The sequence below is a fragment of the Pelodiscus sinensis genome, chromosome 3 (assembly GCF_049634645.1).
Source record: "Pelodiscus sinensis isolate JC-2024 chromosome 3, ASM4963464v1, whole genome shotgun sequence".
NCBI lineage: Eukaryota > Metazoa > Chordata > Testudines > Trionychidae > Pelodiscus > Pelodiscus sinensis.
Window position 1 is genome coordinate 114,067,581 of NC_134713.1, and position 25,679 is coordinate 114,093,259.

Sequence of the window (25,679 nt, forward strand, 5' to 3'; positions counted from 1 at the left end):
CCTATATAGCAAAATATTCTTACTGGTGGTTGCAGAGTTAAACCTATTAGAAAATTCCACCATACAGAGGTGTGCTCGTAATTTTTAAGCAGATTCAGCATTTATTTATTTTGGAAAGTGTATGTGTTCTAGGCTTTTCACTTGTGTATATTAATTGTTGGTATCCATTTGATTATGTAATTAAAAGAGAAAAAGATACCTAACATTTGACTTGGATTTTTTAATTTAGCTTTTGTCAGTTCTGTTGGTTTTTTTTAATTCACACAAATGGAGATTGAGTAATGTATCACTGTCTATATAACTTTTTAAACAAGTAAATTGATCAGATATCATGATAATGAGAATATAAATTTTATTAATGGAGGCTGTTCTGTAAATAACAAAGGGCACCTAAACTTATAAAATCAAAATGTTGTTTTTGAGTATGGAACTGTTTTCTTTCCATCTGCTTTAGCATATGATATACATAAGTAGAATTTGGAAGCTCAGGTGAATAAAAAGTACAAATAAATTAAGAATCATGAAATGTAAGGAGCAGTGTTCTTTGAAAAAGGTCATCTTGTTGCTGTAGTCAAACTCTTTGTCTGTTCCTTTTACAGAAAAGATGAGTGCTCCAAATCAGCCTCCACAAAAAGATAATGGCAAAACCACTGACAGTGTGGAAGAACACAGCTATAAGCATGGGAAAAAGATCCGAGCCACCCTTAGGACAACAGAACGAGATCTCAAGAAAAATGTGCAGTGCTCATTCATGTTAGACTCAGTTGGTGGGTCCTTGCCAAAAAACTCAATTCCAGATGTTGATCTCAATAAGCCTTACCTCAGCCTTGGCTGTAGCAATGCTAAGCTTCCAGTCTCTGTGCCCATGCCTATAGCCAGAACTGCACGCCAGACTTCTAGGACTGATTGCCCTGCAGATCGCTTAAAATTTTTTGAAACCCTGCGGCTTTTGTTAAAGCTTACCTCAGTCTCAAAGAAAAAGGACAGGGAGCAGAGAGGACCGGAAAACACCACCTCTCTCTGGTTTAATCGATCTAATGAACTGATCTGGCTTGAGCTGCAAGCTTGGCATGCAGGCCGGAGCATTAATGACCAAGATTTCTATCTGTATACGGCCCGTCAAGCTATCCCAGATATTATTAATGAAATCCTCACCTTCAAAGTGAATTATGAAAGCTTCTCCTGTGTAAGAAATGGAGCTAGTTTCAATGGTACTTCAGGAGAAGGACAGTGCAAAGCAGCCCATGGAACTAGTGCTGTGGGTTACACAAGTTACCATGAACATCTCCATCGTCAGCGGGTTTCATTTGATCAAGTAAAGAGGATAATGGAGCTGCTAGAGTATGTAGAAGCACTTTATCCATCTTTACAGGCCCTTCAAAAGGACTATGAAAAGTATGCTGCAAAGGACTTCCAAGATAGGGTGCAGGCACTCTGTCTGTGGTTAAACATTACAAAAGACTTAAACCAGAAACTACGGATTATGGGAACTGTTTTGGGCATCAAGAATCTGTCTGACATTGGCTGGCCAGTGTTTGAAATTCCTTCTCCTCGGGCATCCAAGGACAATGATCCAGAGGATGAGGAAGATGGCAGGGAAGCAGAAGTAAAAGAATCCTCAGGAATATGTGGAGAGGAAAGTGAAGATGAAGAACAAATTTCTGAGAAGAATGTTGAGGAACTCAGACAAGCCATCAAGAACAATTTTACCAATAAGCCAAATTTTGATTTTCAGCTACAGGACCATTTTTCAAGGAAGCTTGACAGGCTTGAATCAGAGGATGACTTGGCCTGTTGGGTTATTCCAGAGTGCAGTGCCGAAGCAGGCTGCAGCAGACACTGTTTGACCTCTATTTACAGACCATTTGTAGACAAAGCATTGAAGCAAATGGGGTTGAGGAAGCTAATTTTAAGACTTCACAAGTTAATGCATGGCTCCTTGCAAAGGGCCCGTATGGCATTGGTAAAGGGTGATCTCCAGCTGGAGGTAGGTTCCTTGCTGGCGTAAATGAGAATATTGTAGCTTCTCTCATTTCCCTCCTCCCTTCCCCCCCGTATTGTTTCAAATATTAATTACCACAGTTGAATCAGGAGCTTGGAAAGCATCAATTATTTTCATCTGATAAACCCATTTTTTGACTTGCATGTTTCTCCTTTAAACAAACAAATCTTCTGGACACACTCATTTCTTACCTTTGGTATGTAATCTCTGCTAATTAGAAACAGGTGTTTTCTTAGACATTGCAATTTGATTTTATAAAGTCTCTTATTATGTAAAGTGGTAGTAATGATGGATAAATACCAAGAATCAGTTGCTCATTGTAAATGCCAGTTTTGAGATAGGTTAATCATTTTAATCTTAAATTACACAATATAGTCTCAGAGGTGTAGGCATGTTAGTCTGTATCTACAAAAACAAGGAGTCCTGCAGCACCTTAGACTGACATTTATTAGGGCATAAGCTTTTGTGGATAAAACCCACTTCATCACATGCATTGGAGTGGAAGTTATAGAGGCAGGGAAATATAAATATATAAGTAATTGTATACACACGCAAGAAGGGAGTTACTTATCAAGTGTAGGACCATTGTTAAGGAGGTCATTGTAGACAGGGTGGATGTGGCTCACTCACAGCAACTGTTGGAGAGGTGTGAATACCAAAAAAGTGGTTCTCTCACTACATAGGCAATTTTCAATCTGAATCCTTATGCAGTCCTAATTTGATCATATTACATTTGCAAATGAATCACAGTTCTGCTGTTTCTCTTTGTAATCTGATTGTGAAGTGTTTTGTTTTGTTTTTTGGGTGTGGAAGGATGGCTTCCTTTAAATCCATTATTGAGTGTCCATGAAGGTTAAAGTGTTTTCCTACTGGTTTATGTTTGTTAGCTTTCTGGATGCCTGATTTGTGTCCATTTATCCTTTGGCACAGAGACTGTTCAGTTTGGCTAATATATGTTGCAAAGAGGGACATTGCTGGCACATGATGGCATATATCACTTAAGTAGATGTGTAAGTGAATGAGCCCTGATGGTGTGGCTTATGTAGTTAGGCCCTGTGATGATGATGTTTGTATAGATATTGTATGTGGATAGAGTTGACAACAGAGCTTGTTGCAGGTATAGGTTCCTTGGTAAGTGTTTCTCTAGTGTGGTGTGGTGGCTGCTGCTATTTGCTGCAGGCTGGGGAAGGAGGTACTGAGAAAAAGGATGTGCACTACTATTAAGAGCCTATTCCAGCTACCAATGAAATTAAGAAACTTTTCTGTTGACCTCGGTAGAAATAAGAATGAGCCCTATATGGAGTATAAACTATGTTTACAGAATTATATGTACTGTAACCACCATTATTATTAGTTAAAGCTTCTGATAGTCAGAAATTTAAAGCAAGACAAGTCAGAAATTTAAAGCTAGACAAGTTCAGATAAGAAATATGGCATGCATGTGTTGAATAGTGAAAGTGATTAAGCATCGGATCAACCTACCAAGGGATACACATTGGCTTCAATACCTCTTTAAATCAAGACTGGATGCCTTTCTGGAAACTATACTTTTGGGCTTCAATATGGGATTAAATTTTATGGCCTTTGATATATAGGTGGTCAGAGTAGATGATCTAATGGTCTTGTCTAACCTTAAAATCTATAAAAGAAAGTGACTGAAGTCCGTTACGTTTTTCCACTAGCTCTTGTTTTCATTTTTTGTTTGTTTCAGATTATAAATTAATGGAAAGTAATGATGGAAGCAATAAATTGAGAATACCAGTTGAAATGTCATGTAGTAAGTAAGGTGCCAGGATAATTAGCTATATACTTGTGAAATTTTAATAGAATTTGTAGCCCAAACAGGATCTGAATTCAGGTCTGCAGAGGTGAATGAGACCACAATGCCACTGAGGGTTTACTGTCATTTTTGTAGATGTAAGTTTTAGCACACAGCATCTGTAAGGACTGTATATGCAAATGCTTTACTTTATCTAATGCTAAGTGCACAGTAAACTGTTCTTACAACATACTATACATTTAGATAATCAGTGAGCAATAGTGAACTTCAGTGTTAACTACTTCATCCATGAACTTAAGAAAATTTGTTGGAAGTTGGAAAGAAATGTCATTAATACCAGCTGCTGACTAAACTGTTTATAATTTTCTAATGTATTTTATTTCCTGATGATGATGCTCTGAACCATTATGACCATGCGTGTACATGAATGGAAATAATCTTGCAAGAGTCTGTTTGTATATAACCTTAAGAAGAAAAAGTGGATGGTTGTATTATATTTTAAACATGGCATCTGATCTCACACACACAATGTATAGTAGATAGCTGTCCCTTTCTCCACCGCTGGCCCAGTGGGGTTATAGCTGTCCCGGTCCCCATCTGTGGCCCTTTGCTGCCCCTCTGTGGTCATTCTGCAATATAACTGTCCCTCCTGCCAGACCCCTCCTTTTCCATTTTATGAGAAACAATCTAATTTCAAGCTCATCCTATTGTCCTGGCACAACCATATCATGACCTCGCTGTAAATTATAAGAGGAAGCTGCATACCAAATTTGGTGGTCCTAGCTCTGACTGTGTAGGAGGAGTTCTTGAAAAAACTAACTCACGAATAGACAGAGGCACTTTTCTAAAATACATAGCTATCTTTGTGTTTTGGAACAAAAATAACATTTCTTACCATAAACTCAGTACTCATGACATACTCAGTGTTGTACAAGTTTAGACTGTATGTAGTTAGTAATACTAGCAGTCAGGGGTTTTTCTTCCATCATGAAGTGGCATTGTTTAGCACAATGCTTCTCAAATGCAGCAACCGGGGGCTTTTTTGCAATTGCAGCCTCCTCTGTTGTGATGGGAGGGAGGGGAAGCATAGTAGTGGCCCCTCCTCCCTTGTGCTCCTGGTGTTGATTGCTAGCGCTGGGCCCTGTCCTCTTTGGAGACACCAGAGGCAGGATGATGGAGGAGCAATCAGCTTATGAGTTCCCCACCTTTCTGGGGCGGTGGGGCTCAGGTTTTGGGCTTCAGGCTCATGTTATGGCTGTGAGGCTTTGATGTCTTCCCCACCCTCCTCTCGCCCTCCTCTCTTGCCTGCTGCCTCTCTTGATTCTGCATTTAGGACTCAATTTGTCCCCAGATTTGCCAAGGCTGAATACATCTGCTATGAAAAGTGTTGCTTGTATGTTAATGCCACTTTTCACAACAGACTTGCTAGCTAGCGAAAGATAAATTACAGGTTGAACCTCCCTTGTCCGCCACCCTTGGGACCTAACTGGTCCTGGGCGAGGGACTTTTCCAGACCAGGGAGGTAATTTCAGGCTCCCTGCTGATGGTCCCTCCCCCAAGCCCATTCCTCTCTTCTGTCGCCAGAGGCATGTAGATTAGGCTACCAGACATAGTAAAATGAAGCGGCGATTTAAATAATTGCCGCTTCATTTAAATTTACATGGCTGCCACGCTGAGCTGACAAACAGCTGATCTGCTGTTTGTCGGCTCAGCGCGGCAGCCATGTAAATTTAAATGAAGCGGCGATTATTTAAATCGCCGCTTCATTTTACTATGTCTGGTAGCCTAATGTACATGCCTCTGGTGACAGAGGCATGTAGTCTAGACGTACCCTCACTCTATCACCTTCTCCTCCACACCCTCTTGGCTTTCCCTTAGCAGGCCAACTGAGCTTTCCCCTGGCTCCTGGGCCCCCACATCCCTTCAGCATTCTGGGACTCTTCGATCTTGAAACATCTGTGTTCATTCCAGACAGCAGATGTTGCCAGACCAAAGAATCCTGGATTTTAGAGGTACAACCTGTACAATGACTTGGGTGGGGGAGGGGTGCGCGCGTGCATATTCATTTGGTTTTCCTATAGCTAAATAAGTATTTTAGGAAAAAGTTTGAGTAGCTACCATCAAGTTGGAGGCTGTAGACCACCAAAAAATTGCCCTGAAAACCCCTGGTTTAGTGGCAGGACTAATTCTGGTATCCAGGGATCCTGCATTCTAATCGTAGCTGTGCTATGAATTTCCTCTTGGACCGTTGCTGAATCCTCTTAGTTTCGTTTCCTTATTTGTAAAAGGATCACATTTATGTATCTCACAAGGCTTTTTGTACTCCTCTGCTTGATTCTCAGAATGAGGCCTGGGGACTATCACATTTCTACTAACTATTGACAGGCTGCGGTCTCTCTATGAGTAACTTGATGGTGTGAAGAACCATGCTAGTACTGCTCTTGTTGATGCTGAGAATTTATTTTGTCTCTCTACAAAAAACTAATTGAAATGATCATCTGGAGTTGCAGCCAGCTTCAAACGTGCATGTGCAAACAGATAGTTCATGTACATGCTGGTGTGTGAGACGTTCTATATTAAATGAACAAATGGATATATTCACATTTTTATAGGAAAAAATAGGATGCATGAAAATTTGGCCGGATATGTAGATCAGAATACTTTTAAAAATAAATAGGAATGAAAAATAATTCCAAGGTTTGAAGAAAAGTTTTCACATTTTTCATGTTTGTTCAAATATAGCTGCATGCCTTTCTAGAGCAATGGTTCTCAGACCACAGCCTGTGAACCACCAATAATTGGTAGAAACTTTGTCCCACTTGCTCATTCTAAGAATCAAGCACAGTAGAATCTTTTTGTAGAATAGTTGAGAGCCACTTCTATAATCTCATTGCCCTCAGTGGTAGTGTTTCCTATGTGCTGCACACTTGTGAGGCTGCTCAGAAGAGATTGAAATGTTGCTCAACTGATTAGCAGAGTGACCACAGCTAGGTTCTTTGTTTCTACTGTTGGTGCACATTCAGACATGCTTCAGTGCTCATAAAATTTATTCAGCACAAGGATGAAAAAGAATCTGCACACGGATAGAAAAAACTAGAGAGAATGTTGCTCAGTGAGGCTTATTTTCATTAAGCTGTTCCGTTATTTTTAAATCATTGAAACATTTGTAAACTTCCTGTGCTTGTCCAAAAAACAGGATGTTGTCATTTTGGGAATCTCACTTGTTTGAAATGCTTTAATTACGGTAGCAATGGAGTAAAGCTAATGAAAAGAATACAACAAAAATATTTTTCAGTTTGCCTACTTTTTACACTTGACAGGACTGTATATAGTCATTTTCACCCTTTCCTTTTAAGTCATTCTCATTCTGCTTTGCTGGAAACACTTTTGTAGATTTTTTGAGAGTAAGAATATAATTTTTATAATTAAAATTGAGGGACTGCTATTAAAAGGATTCACATTTAGAATCTTAGAAACTTCAGTTTTTAAAAGTTTTTTTCAAAGATATTCAAGGTAATATTAAGTTATAATTTCCTTTTTTTTGTATATGTCAGTACAGAACTCTGAGATTCTGTTTATTGTACATAATATCTATTTTACAGGGTGTGGTGTGTGTGTTTTTTGTTTTGTTTTGTTTTTTACTGCAAACTTACTACATAAAATATTTCTGCTTTTTTTTTCCTTCCAAAACAATCTATGGGAGAAACATGTATGTTGTCATGTGAAATATGTAATATATATTTCAACCGTTAGTTTTGATTTTTCTTGCACTTTATTTAAACCTTGCAGGTGTATCATTTTAGTGTATAAATGTATTTGTGTTGAGAATCAAATCATAATAAGTACAATTTTTAAAAGCGCACGAATACCTAAATCACTTAATTGCTTTTGAAAATAAAACTTAGGCTCCTAAATTACTGTAACTTAAGCACTTTTGAATATTTTACCAGTGTTAATGAACTTTTTCTCCAGCTTTTATATTCAGCCTCCATTGTCCTGATCTTTTAAAACACTTTTTTTAAAATGCTGATTAGGGCTGCTGTCAGGTGCATTTCACTCACTTTCTCTCTCTTTTACTGAAAAGACAAAAATAATGTAACTAACGTGCACTTTTATATATTGTAATATTGATGTCTCAATCTGCAGGCTTGTCTATACAAAAATTATAGTGTAGAGTTGGTGCGCAAAAGCTGCTCTGTACTTACTCCCCATGTGGGCATGCTTATTGTGCACAAGAAGTGCCTTTGTGCACATTAGCATATTACACTTTGAAAGTGTATTAAGGTAATGACCACAAAGGCATTCCTATTGTGCTGTAAGACTGTATGCATGTAGAGTTAGTGCAGAGTAGCTAGGGTCCTTTAAATTCACATCCTAGTCTATTCCACAATAATTTCCCCTTGTAGACTAGCCATAGAGACAGTGGCAGCACTGCAATCTACAGGGACACTTACGATAATGAAACTGTTTTCCTTGTAGTACTTTGTTTTCAGATCTATTGCATATGTATGTTATGTAAACTTTAAAGTATTTCAGTGGTTATGCAAATTTCCTTACATTGTTCTACTATACAATTGTATCTGTTAGTTTACTTTTGTAGGTTGGTGAGGCTTATTGTAAATCAGTATTGGCATTCAAGCTATAATAATTAAGACCATTGGTGTTTCATTATAAACCTTTGTGTTAAAGTATTTTTATATATTGGCTGCGTGCTTGAGTATACGTATGTACTTTTACAAAATATGAAGAAGTTTTTACTTTGGTGCCTATTGAAAAACTTGCTTTGTTTTTAAAAAAATCTGTTCTCTTTGAACGCTCCCATTTTCAAAATGAATTGTTTACGTAATTTAAACAATATCTAAAAACTCTGGAAATTAAGTTTGAATAAAAATGTTTATATACAGTATGAAACAGGTTAGATATTCATCACACTTATGCCCCAGTATTACAGTTAGCTCTATGCAGATTAAAGGCTTCATCTGCATTAAAGTCATGTAAGAGCAGGACCTTAAACATTATGGCCAACGTTTTCAAATGTATTTCAGAATTATAGACCTGAGGTAAAATTTTCAAAAATGCTTCAGGGTATGGCTAAATGGCACTTAAACATTGGTATCTGGCCCATGTCATCTGATTTAGGATTGTGGGACTCGGACTACAGGCTTGAAAAAGTTATTGTTGACATCTGGGTTTGGGGGAGCCTGGGTCCTGGGACCCTCTCCCATTATGAGATCCAAGAGCATAGGTTTCAGCCTTAGCCCAGATGTCAACACTGTAGTTTTAGGAGCCCTGCAGCTTGGACCCTGTGAGCTTGAGTCAGCTGACCAAGGCCAGATACCAGTATTTAACTACTATGTTATCATATCCCTAGTGATTTAAGTCCCACATTCAATAAGAGTTAAGTGCTTTATATTCAGATTTTTGAAAGTGTCTCACTCGTGTTGGGTATGGAACTAAGGCTTTTAATTAATTTAAGGCACAATTGAAAATTTTACCCAGAAGGCCATGTTTTGGCATTTAAACATATGGTGTAATATTTCAGAGGTGTTTGGGAAAAATGTCTGCAGAGAATGATTTGTGGTTACTTGGAACTTCTGAAAATTGAGCATCTTAAGTGGTTTAATAGGAGTTTAGGTGTTTAATACGTCTCCAGTATTTGGAAGTGTTGCTATATTATCTTAAGTGCTAGAAAATACCATTTTTAGTTTAATCCTGTATTTCTAGAAATAGTTCCTCAGTATTACAAAAAGTCTTGTTTGAAAAATTCTTTTTCAAAATTTAACATCCTGCACACTAAAATAGTATTCTAACTAATTATATTCCAGGTTGAAATTTCAGTATCATTAGGTTATTTTTTCTCCTAGTTTAGCTCTTAAAACACATTGTTAGCAAAAGGTTTGGGAAAAAACTGTATTCATATTAAAATGACAATTTTAACCTGGATATGGTCAGTAAAATTCATCCTTAATAATGTTCAAATGACATACTGCTAGTGAAGAAGTCCTGTTTTAAAGCCTTCACTGCTATTGTTATGGTTCCATTAAAGGCCCAGAAAATAGATTGATTTAAAAAACCCTGAATTGTGGGGTTGGTTGTGGTTTTTTTTAGGGTTTTTTTTCCCTTAAAGACCAATTTAAGTAGCAGAGCAGCTAGCCTCCGGGATGAATGAGTCGTGTTGAAATAAATAATATATTTCTAAAATTTCATATAAAATAAATAAGCAGATATGTTATGTACTTTGTATCACTGTGTACATGCTGATTAATACAGCTTGGTTTCTTGATTTTTATCTCAGCAGAGACTGGGAGTTCTGTGGAGAAGGTGGTTGAAATCCTGATCCTATTGAAGTCAATGGCAAAACTGCCTAATTTCAGTGGGGTCAGGATTTTGTCCAGCGTATTCCACCTTTTGAATGGAGGAGAAGGGGTTCATGTTTAAAGCTACTGGTTTGCTTGAGAAACAGTTGACTGGCTGTAAAGGTGTTTTTTTTAATCAGGTCATCCTAGAGGGGAAAAAATGAGGATGATAACCTGAGACAAACCTTGAATACGGAGGAAAAAATGAAGCTTCAAGTTGGAATGGATAGATGGTTGGAACATAGAAATCCCATACTACTCCTATTGTTTCTCATGGGTTGGTGGAGGTTCCAAATAAGGAGTCACCTTACTATCCTATTGAATGCACAGGATGTAACTGTGCTCATTAAAATATTTATATAATGCAAAGAAGCCCTCATCACCTTTTTTTTGTCTTTGAATTTGACCAATCACTCACCTTGAAGAACTTTTTATGAAGTAGTAGGTTCGTGCTTTTCAAAGTCCCTTTAGAATGTATGCCTGCCAACTAGTTTTGTGCCATTGCTAAAAAGCAGAGAACCCAGTATGTTGCTGGAAAAGTATTTTGTGTTTGACAGAGACAAGCCACAATTCAAAAATAAAAATGCAAAAGCAAAATAATTCTGTGTGACTGTTCTGAGGAATCAGAGCTTGCATGATGCAGTAGGAACAGAATGTCAAAAATTTGGATGTGGGTGTAAAGAAATAAACAAGTTTTCTATTAGTTGGTGAGCCTAAAAATAGCATATTTAAAGTTTTCATAACTGCACTTTATCATTTGATCTACTTTCTGTTCCTACTCCAACACTTTAACCCAGTGGTGTGTGTGTCTGGCACTGAAGAAAAAAGAGAACCACATTTGACAGATGCTAATGTCCTCTCTTAATGAATCAATGGAAGATGTTCACATGTCACATTAATGTGTACAATATAAAAACTAGAATAGATTATTATAAACTTTAAAGTATTTAGGGATAAATTTTGTCCTAGGATAATGCACAGTTTCCAAGGACATTAATATGAGTGCAATGCTCTCTAAAGGGCAGATTTCTAAACTGCTATCCCTCTGAGTTTGCATGTTCAACTGTGCTTACATAAATCATTGAGATGAACGCAATCTGTTTAAATAGTAAATAGATGTTTAACTTGCATAATTCAAATGTATGCTAATTACATATAGCATTTTGTAGGAGGACATTTTCTAAGGGGGCTTTGGTTTGTGTTTTTTGGTTGGCTATGTGATGATTCTTATTTGTTGCTTTGCACACTTTCCCCAGAACAGTTGGAGGAAATACGGTAACGTTACCATACAGATATAGCTCACAACTTGTCATAGCCTAGTATCGCCTCGCTTTTCTAAAAACACTTAAAACATTTTTTGAAAAAGCTTAAATCTTGAAATTACCTTTAATTATTCTAGGATGATCTGAATACCTGTTCCTGTGTCCTGTTAAGTTTAACACTATTATAGACTCTCATATGCAATTCTGTACTGAGAATCTTCTGCTTCACTGAACAGTTTAATCATTTTCTGATCCTAGAAATAAATTAAAAGATTGGATTGTTCACTCTCAAATGTCCGTGCTTGTTGTTAAATTATTTGTCCCCCTTCTGGCAGCTTTATGTGGAAATTGGATTTTAGCTTTTTAAAAGAAATAATTTGAAATCATAGCATTGCAGACTTTCCAGTAAACTAGATCACAGTGGATTAATAGTCTGGCTCTTAAAAGCAATCTCTTTTCATGTATGCAGCTTTTAAAAATTGATCCTTAAACTGACATTATTTAAAATCCTTGTTACAATACTTATTTTATTTATTTTTTGTTACAGTTTTCAGAATTCCCAGATCCCCTGTTGTGTTCAGATTATGTGCAGTTGTCAAATTCCTCACTTTCCTCAGAGCCAAAAGGCAGCACTGTATCAATGGAGGAGCTGAAATCTATGGATTTACCATCTTTTGAACCTGCATTCTTGGTCCTTTGCCGAGTACTTCTCAATGTTATCCATGAATGTCTCAAGTTAAGGTTGGAACAAAGGCCTGCTGGAGAACCATCTCTCTTGAGTATTAAGCAGGTTTGATTCAAGAGTTTTTTTTTAATTAAAAACTTTCTGTCCTTTAATTATAATGTGTTTAATTGTTTTAAAGAGTTTGTTACAGAAATGACAGTACATAATGCATCTATTAAATTGCTTTCAATTGCATGTGGAAATGAGGTTTATGTCAGAAATGACTGATCTCATATACCTCTCTGATTCATATGACCAAGAATCAAAATGTCTGATTAAAGGATTATCTGCCATTAAAGGTAAATAAACAGCATTCCACTTCTGTTATAAGGTATAGACTTTGTCTAGCATAAGGTTTAAATAGGTCTAGGAGCAGTTGTCTTGAATATAGGTGTAGCTAGTATGATTGTGTGAAGATCTGGATCTTTTTTCCCTGCTCCTCATTCCACAATCTGAACCAATGAACTCTTATCTGCTACTTCCTGTTAATAGGCCTAGTGACCAGTCACTGCTTTCCAAGTTGTTTTTCTCTCCCCATCCAAAGGCGTTCCCTGTACTTACTGGCTTCCTCACTTTCCTTTTGGATTTTCTTTCTTGTGAATTCAAGACGTCTGCAAAACCTGGGCATTCAGTGCAGCATGACTAGGAAAAAAATAAAACAAACCTCGTTGCCAAACACATTTGTATCTGATGCCAGAGACTTGCTTCAGTACTGGCCAAAGAGGTGGCAGGCAATGTCATTCAATCTGATAAGTATGCAAGACTGATGTCAATTTTTATCTTTATCATTTCAACAGATGATGATCATTTTAAAGATTATTTTGGTTTTTTAAATTTACATTTTCATTGTTGGAAATTATGTGGGTGGGATCAGACAACTATTTAATGACAACAGGTCTTGAGATACAAACAATTAAACCTTTATAACCATCAAAACACAAATAGTCAACATCACATGTCAAAGTATACAGAGTAAATGTCCCTAAATCAGATAAAGTTCTCAAGTCTCATTTTTCCTTCTTTCATGGAATTATTTTTTGTAACCAATTTGTATGTGTTTGATTTAAATTGATGTTAACATTTAAAATTACAGTAAACATCTAACTTTTGGGTTTTTCATAGATGACTTCCTATTTAAGTTCTCTTTTATGGCCCTCTACTTCCAGAGAGCCTAGATCTTGACAGACCCTACTGATACAATGACATTGCTTCCTGCAGACAAACCTAAAAATTGTTACAACAGATGGTCTGGTAGCACTTTATATAGACTAACAAAACATGTGGATGGTATCTTGAGCTTTCGTGGGCACAGCCCACTTCTTCAGATGACTGTAATTATGAGTTTAGGATGTGCACACCCAAGATAAATAGGAGAGGGGAAGAGAGGGGTGAAGGAAAGGGGGGAGACAGGGAGCTAGAGGTAATCAGTAAGTATCTGAAGAGTGGGTAGTTAAAAAGAAGGAGATAGTATCCTTCCTGACATAAGAGTGTACACAAAGAGCTGTTTGCACCTTCAATGGCTGTTAAGTTGGTAGTGTCCCAACCAACTTTCATCACGATTGAGTCCATTAGCACGTGAATTGAATTTGCGGATGAACTCTAATTCCAATACTTCTGTGGACCTGGCTAGTAGAACTGGTTTGTGACAAGATAGCTACTTGAAGATCTTTTAAACAGTGATTCGGAAGATTGAAGTGTTTCCCAATAGGTTTCTGTATGTTTCCTTTACATATATCTGATTTGTGTCCATTGATTCTTTCTCGCAGAGACTTTCCAGTTTGTCCAATATATATAGATATAGCAGTGGGGCTTTGATGGCATAAATCAAATTACTGGATGAGCAGTCAAATGACCTTTTCATTTGGTAGCTTATGTTGTTGGCACCAGTGATTTATTCACCAGTATAGATATGTGGGCAGAGTTGGCATCATTTTTGGTTGTAGGGCGGGGTTCCTGAAGGCTTCTGATGTGGTTGTGTGGCATTGTTACCAGAAAGAATGTTTCAGCTTTGGGGGTTGTCTGTAAGCAAGAATAGGCTTTTCTCCCAAGGCCTCTGAGAGTGAGGGATCATTTTCCAGAATGGGTTGTAGATTGTGTATAATGCACTGGAGGGGTCTGAGTTTTCCCATGCACTGGATGTAGATTGTTTCCTTATTTTGTGGCTTGAAAGGGTGGTGGGTTCCCCCCCCCCCCCAAAAAAAATTGCATGTCCACTGTAGCTAGATACTGGATAAAGCCCTATTTTTGTCCCCTTCCTCCCTTCTATTTAAAGCTTCAGATGTTCTGTTCTGGCAGCATTCATAACCTGCTCTCTTAGGGCCATGATTACTAAAGTTGGGTGAAATCCTTTGGATTAAACTTTCTGTTGCTGAAAACTGTATGTTTGGGAAGGATTGCCATGTGTCTGGTTTTCACCCAGACAGTCCAGTATTTGAAGGCTTTGTCCGTTTTTTTTTTTAAAAAAAAAGGAAATACCAGACATGTGCAATGTCCAGTATATCCTGTTTCCCTGGAACGGAAGTGCAGCGGGGACAATTTTCCCCTGCCACATCGGACAGGGGAGTGAGGAGGGCGACAGACGAAGGGGGGCAGGAGAGGGCACTTGTGGGCCAGAGCAGCATGGCGCCTGGCATGACCAGCCTAGACAGGGAGTTGGCCACTTGATGCCTCCCTCCATACTAGGGGTTCCCAAACTTTTTGACACGGGGACCAGTAAATCCATTCACGAGCTTTTGGAGGACCAGTAATGTATATTTGCATATTCATTAAGCAAAGTGATGAATATTCAAATAAGTTGGTTTTGGTCCTCCCAAAGCCCCCAGTGCCAGCGTTAGCAAAGCTTTTGTTACAGTCACCCACAATATTCTTGCCAGCAAGTTAAGAGAATATGGATTGGATAAATGGACTGTAAGATGGATAGAAAGCTGGCTTGACCAAGGTTTCCCAAACTTTTTACTTTAGTTGGAACCTGTTTTTTTCAGTACTGTTTTTTGCAGCTCAAATATAAATGCATATTTTAAAAAAAGAATGAAAAATGAATAAATGTTCAGTGGTTCACCCGGCTGCATCCTCCACCCAGCATGGGCCAGGGCTTGGGGGACCCGGCGCCGCATGGGCACTCCAGGAGGCGGGAGCAGGAGCAGATTGGGGTTAGTGTATCTGGCTAGGAGGGAGGGTGCAAGGAAGGGTAGGGTTGCCAGGTGTCCCGTTTTGTATCGGACAGTCCAGTATTTGAGGGTTTTGTTTGGGAAACAAATTGAGAAATTACCAGACATATAAAATGTCTGGTATTTTCTAAATGGGGAAGTTTTATTATAATTAGGTGTATCAGTCCATAGCTGCGAACTGCCTGGCTGGTAGATGTGCTCACGCTGCCTGAGTGTGTCTACCTGCCAGGCAGTTTGCAACTACTTCAGGGAGGGGGGGGAGGGGGGCAAAATGGAATCCCTGGCCAGACTCACTAGTCTGCCAGGGTCTGCATGTGGCTCCCCCCCTTCTCCTCCTGTTCTCCCCAGTCCAGCCCTGCTTCTGGTGGCCTGTTCCCCGCCCTCCACCCATCTCCCCCAGTCAGCCCCGCTGCCACCGTCCAGCCCTGCTTCCAGCAGCTGGTTCCCCCATCCTCCTCTTCCTCCTGATCTCCCCGGCCAGCCCTGGTTCTGCCGCCTGCCCTCCCCAATCTCCGCAGGACAGCCCCGCTGCCCCCAACCTTGCTTCTGCTGCCCGCCCACCTGCTCAGATCTCTGTGGGACAGCCCTGCTGCCCCCAACACTGCTTCCCGGCATCCCGTTCTCCCCCCTCCCTCCCCACACCTCCTCCCAGCCTGCCCTGCTCTGTTTCCCTCTGGGCAGCCACGCTGAGGCCTGGTATTTTTTTCCTGTGGCCCGGTACTGGGCCGCGGCCCATAGTTTGGGAAACGCTGCTCTATACAATGTGAGCTGAGGCAACTGGACCGGGCAGCAGGAGCAGCCACTTTAAAAGTCAGATTGTTCCTCCGTGCCTGGCTCTGCGGAAGGGAGGGGGAGATTTGATTGGAGCAGGGGCTCCCTATGCTGGGGATGTCTGTCTCGGGGAGGGGAAAGTGCATTGGGATGGGGGGCTTTGGGTGGCCTGGCTCTGAGGTAGGGGTGAGTGCACTGGGATGGGGAGACTGGGGGGCTTGGCTCGGGGGAGGGGTGGGTGCATTGGAAATTAGTGTGTGGTCCCAAACTGGACTTAGTGGTTCTTTGTGGTGTGTGGTTTTTGTTTTTGGCAAGGGTGTGTGGAGAGGGTGTTAAACCATCTGGTAACCCTATATTTGGGTTGACTGATATATTTCACAAATTCTTAGCTAATTTGCTGAATTTTTTTTGTCCAAAGTGGAAAAAGAAAAACAATATTGAATGTCTAAGTCCTTTGTCCCCCAAACAGCAATTTTTCCATTTGAAATTGTTTGCATCATTAATGTTAAAATATAACACCCTCCAGCCTTCCTTCCTCACAAAGAAACAAAATGATTTTTTTCCCAAGTTTTTCATTTCACCATAAAAACTTTTTGAGTTGACCCAAAATGTATTTTTTCAGGGTTTTTAATTTTTTTGGGGGGGGGGGGAGGGGAGGGAAAGGAGCTTTGCCACTGAACCAAAAAATCCTGTTTGCACAACTTTAATGGCTACTTCTCTGGATGAGAGAGAAACATGTTCAAAAGGAGGATTTGAAAACAATGAGCAGTCCTGTGGCACCAAGGGACTAACAAATCGATTAGGTCAGGAGCTTTCTTGGCTAAAACCCACTTCATTGTGTAAGGTTGCCACCTATTGGTCCTACATACCTTTTCAGGCACTACAGGTTGGACAAGTCAGATTCTGCAGCCTTATTAGGGGAATGCTGTGATTTTGAGAGGTTTTTTTTTCTCCTCCTTCACTGGTGAGCCAGGATGCACTGCAATTTATAGTGTGGCTCAGATGATTGACTAGGAATAGAGAGGGGGGAGGGCATTCAGTAGCTGTAAATTAGGTTTCTAGGATGAAACATTTTGCAATTGGTAGCCATCCCAGACTGTTTTAAATTGATCCTTATGATTAACTAGTAGTTACGCTTAATTTTTTTTTTAAAGTCGATTCTCCATGTATTTGCCCCCATTCAGTTAGTGTTTTCCACAAATCTGTTTAAGGACTAAGGAGGAATCTATTTAAAGAAAGTCAAGCTGAATGGAGAGGTTAACCTTTGAAGCTGGTGATTGGTCACTTCGCCTAGAGAGTCTAAAAATCTTAGGAAATTGCTTGGTCCAGTTTGTTAAAGCTTGGTCACAAAAGTGTAACTTACAGGGGAAGAAAATCTCTAACAAATAACCATATTATAAAACTTCTGTAGACTATACTAATTTGGAGATTACATTATATGTCCAGCATGGCCTTCAGAAAGGAATTCTTGAATCACTGTACTTATTCCTCTGAGAAACCACATTGGTAGCCACACTTTTGGTCAGTGTAGATTGGACCATAGTGGACAGCACTATGTACAATTTATACCATGTTTTTGGAGGTGCTTATTGTTTTCCTTTTTTTAAATTCTGTCAGCTCCTACGTACAACCTTTACCTTAGTTGCAATTTAAAAAAAAATAAAACCGTAACGTCTACTTGTATTTAATTGTTCTGTTCTAGGGATGTGACTAGTTGAGTAGCCCAGCTCTTAATTCATTTAAAAGGCAGATTTGCAGTGGTGTTAGCTCCTGGTGCCAGAAACTAACCCTGCTGTGGCTCTGCACTTCCTCCCAGTATCGACTACTTGATTAGCTGATTAAACACAATTTAACATCCTTATTCTGTTGTGGAGTATAAATAGTTTTTTGCATATAGTAGGATTAGATGCCTGGGTAAGGTTTAGGAATGAATAATCAGTTTGATTTTTTTTTTAAATGAAATGTTGTTGGCATAGTAGTCTGTCATACAGAATAGGATTTTTGATTTGTAGTTTACCTGTATTAAAAAACTGACCTGCGTATATGTATCTGCAATATCACTCTTCATAACTTTGAATCACATTATGGAATAGGTACAGTGTTTCAGTGAATAGTATGTCGAGGGCAGTATATTTAATATCTTTGTGGATAATATGGATACTTCACTGGATTTATGTGTAAAAGCTGCATTATTGGAAAACTCCACCAAATGGCTGTATTAGTTTTAGAGCTGTCGCACAAGTATCTTGGATAAAGCTAAATATTTCAATTCAGTGCTTATTTTTGATTCAACTCCTTAAAATTCTATGAAAAAAAAGGAATTAAACATTAAAATATATAAAATATTGTATGTGGCTTGATGGAAACAGCTATTAACAATTTCTAGAAAGGCCATTATAAAGTGGTAACATTGGTAACCGAGCTATTTCTAATTGTGAACTATAATCTGAAGGCCATAATTTTAACAAATGGCCCATAGGCCTGTAGTAAACTATGCAGTTACTTTTCTTTTAACCTAAATAATCTCCAAGGTATAGTTATTACAGTAAAACTCCATTGGTCCGGCATCCAATGGTCCGGCACCATCGGCAACCCGGAAGTGCTCCGAGCAGCCGGACAATTGGAGCTGCTCTGCGCCCGGCTTCCCCGATTCAGCTGCTGCTGAAACTGACCTGAAACTGAGCTGCATTTGATGCACTTGTAGAATCAGCACAACCTATTTTTCTTTCTCCACAACAGTATATATTTTTTTAATATACCAGGTCTGTAAAATATGACTAGTGTAGTTCACACCGGAACATGTCAACAACTGCCACACGGCAGCTGTGCCACTGTAGCACCATAGTATCAATACTTCCTATGTCTATGGAAGGAGTTTTTCCATCAGTGTAGTTAATCCATCTCTCTGAGGCTAGGTTGGCAGAATTCTTCCATTGACCTATGTCTGTGGAAGGAGTTTTTCCATCAGTGTAGTTAATCCATCTCTCTGAGGCTAGGTTGGCAGAATTCTTCCATTGACCTAGGTGAATCTATTCTAAGGGTAGATGGTACATGGCACTCAGGCACAACATTTTTCACAATCCTGAATGATGAAGCTAGGTTGATCTAATTTTTAAGTTGTAGATAATGCCCATCAGTAAGTGATTATTTGTTTCAGCTCTTTGAGTTAGTGATTGTCTTTTTATTGGATTTGTTCAACACCTAGCATAATGGGCTTGAGGTCTGGCTGTGCTGACTAATAATAATAATAATAAGAATGCAAGGTGTGACTTTTTGTGTTAAAGCCTCTCATACACTGGGATTCTATGTTCCGATGCTTTCTTTTTTCAAAAAGAAAATCAAAACATTGTAACATTTTAAATGGAGTTAAAAAAACAACAACCCCAAACTTAAATATAATGAAATTGGTGCTTGAGGAAAGTGATGCATCGTTAGACCTATAGGTGGATGTTAGGTTGAACCTCTCCGGTCTAGCAGGACCACAGATGTTGTAGAGACCCTTGGGAGGCTAGTGGCCAGGAGTGGAGCCAGATGGCTGGGGTTGGCCAGAGAGCAGCAGCCAGGGAGCACTGCAGCCCCAGGACTAGCCAGGGAGCCCCAGGATGGGGCCAGTAGCAGAGCCTATTGGCCAGGAGGGATGTTTGGCTGGGTCTGCTGACAGACCCCAGGAGAGCCTGGAGTTTGTCAGCAGTGGGGCTGGAATTGACCACTTCTGGTCCAGCAAGCAGGGTGACAGATTAGGGAGGTCCAACCTGTAATAGTTTTGGGAAGGAAAAATTCCTGTTACACTGGCAGAGAGATAGTCAAGATAAAGTATGATTGATCTCTATTGTGCGCCTCTAGTGTCATACTGTTTAAAAGCCTGTGCTTCCTAGAGTAGGTATGGAATGGCCAGCCAGTGCCAGTGTCTTAACCTAAAGTGATCATTTCTGTGTATAAGCAGATTATTCATTCAGTCCGTGGCTTTTTCTTCCAGACTTCCAAAACAAAATGCCTGTCCTTGTTAGTTGTTTTGTGTTACCTGCCTACTAGGAACATGACCAAGACCAGTTTAGTAATTTTTTTACATAGACCTCCAAGCAACTGCAAGTGTCAGATGACCTATTACTACTTGTTTGCTGCAGATTTTAAACCATTGAACTAAATGTGTGAAACACCAGTCCAAATATAAAATCTCAAGCTATTCAGTCACTTGCATACAATGACTTTTCTGAATAGCAAAAATAAAATTTTAAGCATTTGCTGCCATTTCTACATGCAGTAACTTGCTGAGTGGAATTACAGCAGCAGTTCCGCAATTCAGGAGAGCATATGCAAAGCTTTCTATGAGATACAGGAACAATCCACCTAGTCTGTGAAAGCCAGAGAAACACAATAATGTCACATTTATTATTTAAGCAAGTTAAACTTTAATTCCCAAATTTCAGAGGAAATTTGAGAATAGCAGATTGATTGCAGTTTGTGGTCTCTTCCATTGCAGCTAGCAAGGGAGTGTAAAGAGGTCCTGAAGGGTGGCCTGCTAATGAAGCAATATTATCAATTTATGTTACGTGAGGTGTTAGATGACTTACAGAAGATTGACTACAACATAGATTCTTTTGAAGAGGACCTGCATAAAATGTTAATGGTGAGTAGGAAAAAGAGAGAATTATTTTTGGTGTTCTGGTAAATGGGTTACTGTATTCGATGTTTTATCGGTACAAATCTTGTATGCACTTTTCTGAGTCTAGGCCTTGGGATTATTTCTGATTGCCTATCTTTAGCCAATAAGTGTCTAGCCTGTCTATATCACCTTTTTATTTTTTAAAGGCAATAGTGGATATTGTATTAAAAGTTAAATTTTACGAAGAAGCCAAGGAAAACAGTTTTGTGAGTAAGTTATGCATACTGATATTGAGACACATGTGGAAGCAAGATTCTCTGGGAACACCAGTATTCTCTGTAAGCTGAGCACTTGGGTGGCCACTCAGAAAGATTCAAATGTTGCCCAGCTGATTAGCAGAGTTCCCACAGATGGTAGCAAGTGTTTCTACTGGTGGTGCACATGCCTTAGAACTCATAAAGTCTTTCCTTGCATGTTTCTCAAAGGTTATGACCTACAAAGCGTTAAATAGTTTGGGACCGGGGTACTTGAAGGACCATCTCCTCCTTTCTACATCTATCAGGAATGGTCTAGAAGATGCTTAGCCCTGCTGTGAGAGCAGGGGACTGGACTCGATGATCTCTCAAGGTCTCTTCCAGTTCTAGTGTTCTATGAATCTCCTGTATGAACCTGCCCAGGAATTAAGGTCGCCTGTGGAGGCTACACTCCATGTTCCTCCACTTATGGAGATAAGGCTGACATCTACGCGGTGCAGGGCCTTCTGAGCTTTTGCTTCATTCTATGGAACTCCCTCCCCTGGGACGTTTGCCTGGTACCAACCCTGGCATTAGATAGATTTAGCCTGGTGCCTAAACTTTTTACCCATGCTTTTATTGGTTCTTGCGTGTGGCTGTGCGTGCATCATTCCTTTGGTGTGTCTCAGTAGGTTTTATGTCCACCCTCTTCCCTGCTTCGGGGTCTTTCATTTTACAAAATTTTAAAACAATATATAAAAAAGTAAACCACCTCAAATATTTTAAATAGAGAGGTGGGGTAAACTTATTTTACATACACCAAATTATTTCATTTATTTATCATTCATCTTCTCATGCTACAAATTACACTTTGTGCAGAGAAGCTTATAACACCTTTTCTACAGCAGCAAATAGAATATTATAGATAGTTCCCTCCTTCTCTGTGTTGCTATATGTAATTTTTGTGGGTGTGAAAATTAGGCCCGTCTTATTACAAATTTTATAACAAGTACAATCGAAATTTCTTTTTCCCCACTTGCAGGTTTATTTTGATTATATGCGAAGCTGGATCCAAATGCTACAGCAGTTACCTCAAGCATCTCATAGTTTAAAAAATCTCTTGGAGGAAGAATGGAATTTCACCAAAGAAATTACGCCTTATATACGAGGAGGTGAAGCTCAAGCTGGAAAATTATTCTGGTAGGAATTTTTAAAACACTTTTCCAATCAGTTTTATTCTGGACATTTAGACCAGTTGGAGTCATACTTAATTCTAAGGGCTTGATCTTTGAAAGTAATTTCTATTAGTCTGGAACATAATGTCACATGCACAATTTTCTCTGTGAATTATCGTCTGTGGCAAGATTTATTTTAATTGCAGAACCAGGATCCAAAAATTAAAGAATACATAAATTCTATAAATAGGACTTTAGAAACTACTTAATTGAATGCCTCAATAGATTCTACTTCATGCAATTTCAAGTAGCCATCTTGTTTTTAACTAATTTTATCCAAAGTATTGTTCTCATCAACACATGGTGAATTGAATGTATGTGACTCACTGAAATTGACCTTCTATAGAGGGCTTTCAGATTTCAAACTTGTACAAGTTAAATTCACTATAAAAGAAACATGGTTACATTTTATATACAGGTTGGACTTCTGTAGATTTCCATTGTCTGGCATAGGGATGTACAATTTTGATTAGTTCGCTAATTGAACAGTCAATGCAATTTGCATCAACTATTCATTTAGTCAATAAAGGCACTGCCCCCTTTGAAGAATAGCAACAGGTTGCTACACTTCAAAGTCGAAAGCGCTGCGGGGAGCACGGGGCCAGTGGGGGACTCAAGCAGTGCCACGCTGGCCCTGTGTTCCCTGCAGCATTTCCAAGCGGCAGTGCCACATGGAGCTCGAGTCAGCTGGGGACTCTGAGGGTGTGTCCACACTGCAGGGCTTAATTTGAAATAAGCTATGCAAATTGAAATACGTCAATTGCATATTTTATTTTGAAATAGGGAGTGTCTACGCAGCACTTATTTTGAAATAGAGCACTCTTACTCTGAGTTCCCTTATTCTTCATACAATAAGGGTTACAGAAGTTGGAGTAAGAAGTCCTCCAGCTTGATAGTATTTTGACACGATTTCGAAATAACTGCTTGTTGTGCAGACATGGACTAAGTTATTTTGGAATAACACTAGTTATTCGGAAATAGTGTTGACGTGTAGACTGACCCCAGGCTCCATACAGTGCTGCCGCTTTGGTATGCCATGTGGAACCCGGGATCAGCTGGGGATTCCCCATTTGACCCTGGGCTCCATGCGGCATTGCTGCTTTGACATGCCTTCACGGTGTTTCAAAGCCGCAGTGCTACCCAGAACCTGGAGTCATGGGGGTTTCTCAGCTGACTCCGGGCTTTGGCACTTTCTCCTTTTGAAGTGTAGCAACAGCCCTATACTTAATTAGCTGATACTTAACATCCTTAGTCTGAATCTGCACCCCACAGCCAAGTTTCTCAGCAGCATGCGGGGTTGTGGGGCAAGCAGGGGAACCTGCCTGGGGCTCCCCACTGCCTCCATGGGCCACAGGCGAGTAGATTGCATTATTTGTCGAGCCTAGTATATGACCTTCAATGGACATTTTAATGCCTCTAAGGTACAGGACAAGTAGGCTTAGAAATCACCTAAACAAATTTCAACTATGATTGCCCCATTAAAACTGAAGAATATTTTCTTGGTTTAATAGGAAATATCTGTTTCCTGAGTGTTCGCCAATTAAAGTAACTAGTCTGATTGTCCACCTCCCATGTCCACCTCCCATGTAAATGGCTTAAACTGTGTATAGCAGTCACATGTTTATTTGGGAAGGTTTACTTGTCATTGGAAAGGTTTCAGACCTGCTAAAATTCCAGAGAAGTACCACAGTTATGTAGCTTCCATTCAGCTTGAATGCATGAGTCAGAACAAATTCGTCATGCCCAATTATTTCTTGATATGACTGCTGCCATATTTATAAAATTGCCAGTTCTCTTATTACTACTATAACATCACATAGTCCAGAGACGCCAGTTGTAGGAGGAGCCCTCTCAGTCTGTAATCTGGATGCCTGCTTCTAGCTGTCACATTGTTGTGGTTAACTGTGCTCGGTACGTGACTTCTAGGCTTTTGATGCCTAGCATAATTCCTCCCTCAAGCAGCCATTGTTTAGCTATAGACTTCTATGTCAAAGTGAGACACGCTCTTGCTGCAGACTTTGTAGTAGTTCTGGTGGCAGAATCCAACAGGTACGCATGCTGTTTAAATGACCAAAACAGGGGTGGCCCCTTCTGTGGTAAGCCTATTTGGTCTGTCTTGCCTTACAGGGCTTTTACTCTTTCCTGGAAGGAAGGGGAGACTCCACAAAATGCAGAGATGGAGATTGCAATAAAAAGGAAATAAAAGGAGTATTAGTGCATGAGTGAAAGTAATGTTGCCCTCCATTTCTTTTTGTTTCAGTGATATTGCAGGAATGCTGTTGAAATCTACAGGAATATTTCTAGACTCTGGTCTGCAAGACAGCTGTGATGAATTTTGGGCCAGTGCTGATGACAGTACTGCTTCAGATGAAATCAGGTACTCCAGCCTTCAGTATCTGGTCTCTCTTATTCTGTCCTTTATTCCTTTGAAAGACAAACTGTAGTGTTTAAACTTGTTGAAGCACATAAAAACAAACTGTCCAAGCCATCTGCGATTTTCAGTCTGTAGTTAGTAATTAATCTTTGTTTTCTGTATATGATGGCTAATAACCTTGATCATAGCTAAGGGCATGAGAAGCATTTTATGTAATGTTCTCTCAGTGTTTTTATGTCTGTGACAAATGTGTCTGAGCAATGTAAGTTCATTTCAGTTTGCTGCTTGTGCACATTTATCTTGTATTTTTCTCTTCAGACTACTATATTTTAAATATAGTAACTTATTTCTAATCAACATTACAGGAGGTCTGTTATAGAGACCAGTCGGGCACTGAAGGAGCTCTTTCATGAAGCTAGAGAGAGGGCATCCAAAGCTCTTGGCTTTGCTAAGATGCTAAGGAAGGTAAAGTAACAATGGTGTTTGATCAAACTTACTCATGTTTATTTTTATTTCTCTGCTTAAACTTCAACTCAGTAAAGATTTTTTTTTATAACTGTCATTAGGACCTTGAAATAGCAGCAGAATTCACATTGTCGGTCCCTGTGCGAGAGTTCCTGAATGTCCTGAAAACAAAACAGTATGTGAAGGTAAAATCCATTTAGAGTCATGACACTTATTTGGTTAATGCTAAACAGGGTATCCAATATGAAGCTGTATGTGACTTAAGTGCATCTATTTCTCATTGAATTTGTAGTATCAACTTAGAATTGAAATGTAGCAATTGAATTAATTTTTTGTTTTTTGGAAGTGCAGTTTTTCTAAAATCACCAGTATTTGTGTGAGCGGCAGCAACTTTCAAATAATCTACAAGATTGAGCCAAATCTCCAGTCTGTATTCCTGGGACATCTTGTACTTGGAAGAAGGAATGATACAGTGGCAGGTCTGCTAGCCAAGGCCTCAGGAGACCTGGGTTCATTTGGCTGCTCTCACCCAGACTTGCTCACCCTTGGCTAGGATGCACTGTCAGGTCCAGCCCTGGTCCTAGCTGTGGATAGAGCTCCATGCTCCTTGGCTGGCTCCACTGCTGGGCTGGGTTTCATGCTGCCAGCTCTCTTATGTTCTTATTGCACCCTGCCTCTGGCTTGGTTCCACTGCTAGCCCTGGTGCT

General features: G+C 39.5%; 1 protein-coding gene across 8 annotated transcripts in view; it reads left to right on the plus strand.

The window, feature by feature from the left end:
• Positions 1–25,679, plus strand: part of MAP3K4 (mitogen-activated protein kinase kinase kinase 4) — a 122,143-nt gene that overhangs the window by 25,642 nt on the left and 70,822 nt on the right. For 7 of the 8 annotated variants that reach the window (XR_012902747.1, XM_075924566.1, XM_075924571.1 and 4 more), the window contains 7 exons: positions 600–1,987; positions 11,948–12,190; positions 20,543–20,689; positions 21,941–22,098; positions 24,394–24,510; positions 24,873–24,972; positions 25,074–25,157. Coding sequence is in view for 7 of the 8 variants with exons in the window: in XM_075924566.1 (XP_075780681.1) it covers positions 600–1,987; positions 11,948–12,190; positions 20,543–20,689; positions 21,941–22,098; positions 24,394–24,510; positions 24,873–24,972; positions 25,074–25,157 (2,237 nt within the window). In the remaining variant the exon portion in view is untranslated. The remainder of the gene's footprint in view (positions 1–599; positions 1,988–11,947; positions 12,191–20,542; positions 20,690–21,940; positions 22,099–24,393; positions 24,511–24,872; positions 24,973–25,073; positions 25,158–25,679) is intronic. The other variant, XM_075924570.1, reaches the window with a different exon arrangement.